At 49.3% G+C, this 5,658-nt stretch overlaps 1 protein-coding gene across 1 annotated transcript; it reads right to left on the bottom strand.

Moving 5' to 3' along the window:
- Positions 1–530: 530 nt before the first annotated feature.
- EEF1A1 (eukaryotic translation elongation factor 1 alpha 1) lies at positions 531–5,274 on the bottom strand. Its single transcript, XM_031610812.2, has 8 exons — positions 5,138–5,274; positions 4,167–4,357; positions 2,971–3,150; positions 2,539–2,835; positions 2,101–2,251; positions 1,685–1,941; positions 1,223–1,457; positions 531–932 (listed from the first exon to the last, which is right to left on the bottom strand). Exons 2-8 carry the CDS (start codon positions 4,308–4,310, stop codon positions 808–810), a joined length of 1,389 nt encoding a protein of 462 aa, XP_031466672.1. The 5' UTR covers positions 4,311–4,357; positions 5,138–5,274; the 3' UTR covers positions 531–807.
- Positions 5,275–5,658: the final 384 nt, after the last annotated feature.

Genomic DNA, 5,658 nt, shown 5'->3' with positions numbered 1-5,658 from the left:
TGAAGCATTTATTTTCCTCCTAATTTTGCTATGGAATGTTTAGCAATGTATTGTAAATCATTTGGACTTAAAAAAGTTCTAAGCTTGAAAAATGTCCATCTGATCTGAGCAAAAATCAATTTCTAACTACAGTCAGAAAGGGGCATGCCTAAGGCTAACAGAAACCCAGCATGAGTTCATTCCTCGGCCTTTTTGTTCACACAACTTCCTGCTGACAGCAAGTTTTCTTGGCTTACTCAGTGTCTCACAGAATGCACCAATACAGTGTGCCTGTATTTGTATTACTCAACCTAGAAACCACCTTTTAACAAAAAGAAAGCACCACACAAGGGCAATTTTTAAGGCTTAGATACAGCTGAACATTAATCCTAATTTTTTTAATCCTGATTTTTACTCTTCAGAAACAAAAATGAGATTCTGCTTTACAACTTCAGAACACACTCAATAAATGCTCTTTTCTTATCCCACAAGGCCCATATGTATTTTTTTTTTCCTGAAAGGTTAATATTAACCCAAAGAACACAGAGACATAGCATTGAACTTTGTTTTAATGGTCTCAAATTCTGTGACAGATTTTTGGTCAAGTTTCCATTTTAAAAAATTTATCGATTTTAAAGACTAATAACTTAAACTGCCACGAAACAAATGGTCCACAAACATTCCTTTCCTTCTGAAGCTTTTACGATGCATTGTAATCATTAACCAGTCTTTTACTATTAAACTTAAATGGCCAATTGAGACAAACAGTTCTGAGACCGTTCTTCCACCACTGATTACGACTGAGGTGGCAGCTGATGTACAGAATTTTCATTTAGCCTTCTGGGCCTTCTGAGCAGACTTTGTGACCTTGCCAGCTCCACCAGCCTTCTTGTCGACGGCCTTGATGACACCAACAGCAACCGTCTGCCTCATGTCACGCACAGCAAAACGACCTGAAAACAAAAATGTGTTTCGTGACTTCCTTCTAATAGCCCATAGCACTGGCTGCATAGCAACATGCAACAGTGGCTAAGCAACTTCCATCTGTGACTGGGATTATCATTCAGCTTCTCCAGCAACAGCACAACCGTTATCCCAGTGCTTTTGGTTTCATTTTGAAATCAATTGAATTTACAGCTTTTAGTTATTATTATTTTACATAAAAGACTACATCCCAATATCAGATACTAAAGAGTGCCTTTTCCAAAGCTCAACATTAAGCACATTTTCAGAGATGCCTTACCCAGAGGAGGATAATCAGAGAAGCTCTCAACACACATGGGTTTGCCAGGAATCATATCAACAATGGCAGCATCTCCAGATTTCAGGAATTTAGGGCCATCCTCCAGCTTCTTGCCAGAACGACGATCAATCTTCTCTTTGAGTTCAGCGAACTTGCAGGCAATGTGAGCAGTGTGGCAATCCAGCACAGGGGCATAACCAGCACTGATTTGGCCAGGGTGATTCAGGATAATAACCTAAGAAAGTGAGCAAATACATTACACCAGGGCAGTTCTGAAAAGCTCCCCACAGACTGCTGTCAGTTAGAGAGCCACAGCTTTCATGTATTTCCTTAAGGCAAACCCTATCTCAGAGCACAAGCCTGTATCACCTTACAGCTTAGCCCGCTGGTAACTAAGAGCAAGGTTCTGTATTTCACAATCCAGACCTACACTTCTATTGTCTTCAGAGTTACAAAAGTCACCTGTGCAGTGAAGCCAGCAGCTTCCATTGGAGGATCATTCTTGCTGTCACCAGCAACGTTACCACGGCGGACATCTTTCACAGACACGTTCTTAACATTGAAGCCAACATTATCACCAGGCAGAGCTTCGCTAAGGGCTTCATGGTGCATCTCAACAGATTTTACTTCAGTTGTAACATTGACGGGGGCAAATGTGACCACCATGCCTGGCTTCAGGACACCAGTTTCCACACGGCCAACTGGTACAGTACCAATGCCTACAGAAGAGAAGCGAATACAGAAATCTAATTAAGTACATTATACCCTTATGGAGAAGAGAAAAACATTTCAGGCAAGAGTTTCATACTTCTCACTCAAGCTTCCAGGTAAACAGTAGCATTTCTGTCCCATATATGAGCACTGTAGTGGACACATACCGCCAATTTTGTAGACATCCTGAAGAGGCAGACGCAGAGGTTTGTCAGTTGGACGAGTTGGAGGCAGGATGCAGTCCAAGGCTTCCAGGAGGGTGGTTCCACTGGCATTGCCATCTTTCCGGGTAACCTTCCATCCCTTGAACCAGGGCATCTGTAACAAAAACAGCCCAAGCATCAGTCATTTGCCCATTTTAACAGAATGATGCTATGAAACAACTGGTCTAACTCCTTAGCATCTTCTTGGTGTATTAAACACCACAGAATAAGAATCTGTAAAGTGCTAGGATTTCACATTGATTTCAACGTCTCAAAACACTACTACTGAAAAAAAAAAAAAAAAAAAAAAACAACATGCATTTAACTATTGTTTAACTTATCTTAATAAGTCTGCTTGTTTAATTTCCTAATATAAGAAGAAAAAAAAAAAGCGAAACATACGTTAGAGCTAGGCTCCAGCATGTTGTCCCCGTTCCAACCAGAGATTGGCACAAAAGCTACAGTGTCTGGGTTGTAGCCAATTTTCTTGATGTAAGTGCTGACTTCCTTGACGATCTCTTCATATCTCTTCTGGCTGTAAGGTGGCTCAGTGGAATCCATCTTGTTAACACCAACAATCAGCTGTTTCACACCCAGGGTGTAGGCCAGAAGAGCATGCTCACGGGTCTGCCCGTTCTTAGAAATACCGGCCTCGAACTCACCAACACCAGCAGCAACAATCAGGACAGCACAATCAGCCTTTGAAAGGATAGAAAAAAAGCCCTTGTTATAAAACCTACACACGCACTAAAGCACATGGGCAACTTCCCTGCTGTAAACCAGCCAAGGAGCAGTCTCCCTGAACTCCCCACATCCTTGATTTTATTTCTTTACCTGAGAAGTTCCAGTAATCATGTTCTTAATGAAGTCTCTATGACCAGGAGCATCGATGATGGTGACGTAGTACTTGCTTGTTTCAAATTTCCACAGGGAAATATCAATAGTGATACCACGCTCACGCTCAGCCTTGAGCTTGTCCAAGACCCAGGCATATTTGAAGGAACCTTTGCCCATCTGTGAGTTTAAAACAGGAAAAAAAAAAAAAAAAAAAAAAGCTCAAAATATATTTATTTAAATATATATTTTCATTTACTCTCAAAGACCATGAAACATACACTAAAGAGCAAAAGCTATAAATAGGAAGTAACTTACACTGGAAGTTGTTGTTGCTTGTAAAACTCTGGCCTAGATTCACTTGGCACTACAACCAGAAATGCCAACTGCTCTGCTATTTAACCTGTTGACACTTCGACCCTCTTGACAGCTTGTTAATTATGCTAACACATCTTTATGATGGATCTCCTAAGGCTTAGCCCTACTATCAAGTGTCCACTACACATTCTAGCTCTCTTACTAATGTCATCCCTGCTCCAGTCAGTATTTTAACAGCCACACAGCCCGGCATTCACTGCATTTCCTTTCATCATGTGCTTATTAGGTGCTAAGTTGTCACTAAGACAAAACTAAGGAAAACTGGAATACCTTCACAAAATGGTATCTTTGACTGTCTCACATTGAGACAAGCCTGACCATTACATTTTCAACTAAACAGCAAGACGACACGAGGCAGTGTCCTGAAGTTGTGTCAGAGGAGGTTCAGATTGGATATTAGGAATAATTTCTACCCCATAAGAGTGGCGATGCATTGAAACAGGCTGCTCACAGAGATGGTGGAATCACTGCAGGTGTCCAAGAAACCTGCTGACGTGGCACTGAGGGACATGGTTAGTAGGCATGGTGGGAACAGGCTGATAGTTGGACTAGATGATCTTTGAGGTCTTCTCCAACCTTAATGATTCTGTGGTTCTAAATGCAGGCCAGGACTGAAGCTGGGAACTCCTGGTTCTGATTCTATCTTGAGGCTCTTTATTCTATGCTTCAATGGCTTCGTCTTAACGTGACAGATTCAGTGCTTTAGTACAATTACCAAGACAATCTAGACCTGTCTCCTAACGGCAATAGAACTTCCTAGTTTCCTTCTTTTGCCCCCCTATCCCCCCGGGATCCCACCACACGGCCACCTCACACACCTCAGCCGCCTCCTTCTCAAACTTCTCGATGGTCCTCTTGTCGATGCCACCACATTTGTAGATGAGGTGCCCGGTGGTGGTGGACTTGCCGGAATCGACGTGGCCGATGACGACGATGTTGATGTGGGTCTTCTCCTTTCCCATTTCGGATGGTCTTTAGCTTCTTTCTTCCGGCCAAAGAGAAACGACACCTGAAAGTTCCAGAAGGAATCCCACTTACTGCGGCCGCCCCCGTCCCGCAGCAGCAGCGCCGCCCGCCGGGCGAGGGGGCAGAGGGGCCGCGCGGCCCCGGCCCCGCCCCGCCTGGGGGTGGAGGCGGAGGGGGGAAGGGGAGCGGAGCGGAGGGGAGGGGCGGGCGGCGGCGGCCGCGCGGGTCCCCTACGGCGCGCCCTCGCCGTCGCCCCCTCCCCGCGGCGCGGCCGGGCCGGGCAGGGGCTGGGCCGGGGGCTCGGGGCGGCGGCGCGGCCACGGGCGGCGCGTAGGGCGGGGCCGCCCCTCTCCTTTGTGTGTGACTCACCCCGCCCGGGCCGCCGTCCTCCATTTTGTGAGCTGGCGGCGGCAGGAAGAGCGGGCGGCCATTTTTTTTCTCGTGCGCCGGCCTCCCCTCCCCCACCGCGGCACCGACGGCGCGGCCCCCGGGGCTTCCCGGCCTCCACCCGCCCGCGGCCGAGCACCGCACGCCGCGCCCCGGCGCCGGGCGGCTCCGCGCCAAGTCGAGACGGCGGTGCGGCCCCGCGCGCTCGTGGCCGCGCCGCCTCACGCGGTTCCTCAGACGGGACACGTCGGCTTCACGCCCGCGCTCGTCCCGCTCATCCCCACCCGTCCTCATCTCGTCGTCGTCCCCCCCCGCTCTGCCGTTCCCACGCGCCGCGACCCCGCGCTCACGGTGCATCGAGGCTCCCCCCGAGCGTCCCCGCACGCACCCCCATTCCCACCCCCGGGCCCGGCCTGCCCCGCCGCACGCGCCTCACCCGCACGGCGTCGGCAAACCCGGAGCGGAAAAGAACGACGGCGTGAGCGCCGCCCCTTATATACTCTGCGACGGGGCGGGGCCTCGGCCACGCGTCACCGCTCCCGGCGGCCCCCGCGCATCGCCCCGCCCGGCAGCGCGGCACGCGGCGCTGCGCTGAGGAGCGGAGGGGAGGGGCTGGGGCGGCTGGAGCGGGTGGCTTGGGGGGGTCCGGGCTGCGCCGAGCGCCCCCGGCGCGGGCGTTGACAGGCGCTGACGAAAGCCGCCGAAGGTGCTGGCGGCCCCGGCCTTTCGCTTCTGAAACGGGGGCAGCGAGCAGTCGTGCGGCACCAGCAATGAAAGCCCTCGTGACTCCAGTAGGGTGTACTCACGGTTAGAAAGCCGTACAGGTTTTTGTGGGAAATTAATCCGAGAAGAGAAATAAGTACTTTATTCCTTTAAAAGGATCTGTTTTCTTCTTCTAAGGGAATTCTATGCACTGTGTTAGAGTTACTTACGTATATTCAACTATAATCCCATCCA

This window comes from Phasianus colchicus, chromosome 2 (assembly GCF_987193195.1).
Source record: "Phasianus colchicus chromosome 2, bPhaCol1.hap1.1, whole genome shotgun sequence".
Taxonomy (NCBI): Eukaryota; Metazoa; Chordata; class Aves; order Galliformes; family Phasianidae; genus Phasianus; species Phasianus colchicus.
Note: the sequence above shows the minus strand (reverse complement) of the source record. Positions and strands in the feature narration are given on the sequence as shown.

Coding starts and splice junctions, on each gene's coding strand:
- EEF1A1 (XM_031610812.2), bottom strand. CDS start 4,310: ATGGGAAAGGAGAAGACCCACATCAACATCGTCGTCATCGGCCACGTC. Junction 2,836..2,970: donor TGATTACTGGAACTTCTCAG/GTAAAGAAATAA, acceptor ATCCTTTCAAAG/GCTGATTGTGCTGTCCTGAT. Junction 1,942..2,100: donor GGATGTCTACAAAATTGGCG/GTATGTGTCCAC, acceptor TCTCTTCTGTAG/GCATTGGTACTGTACCAGTT.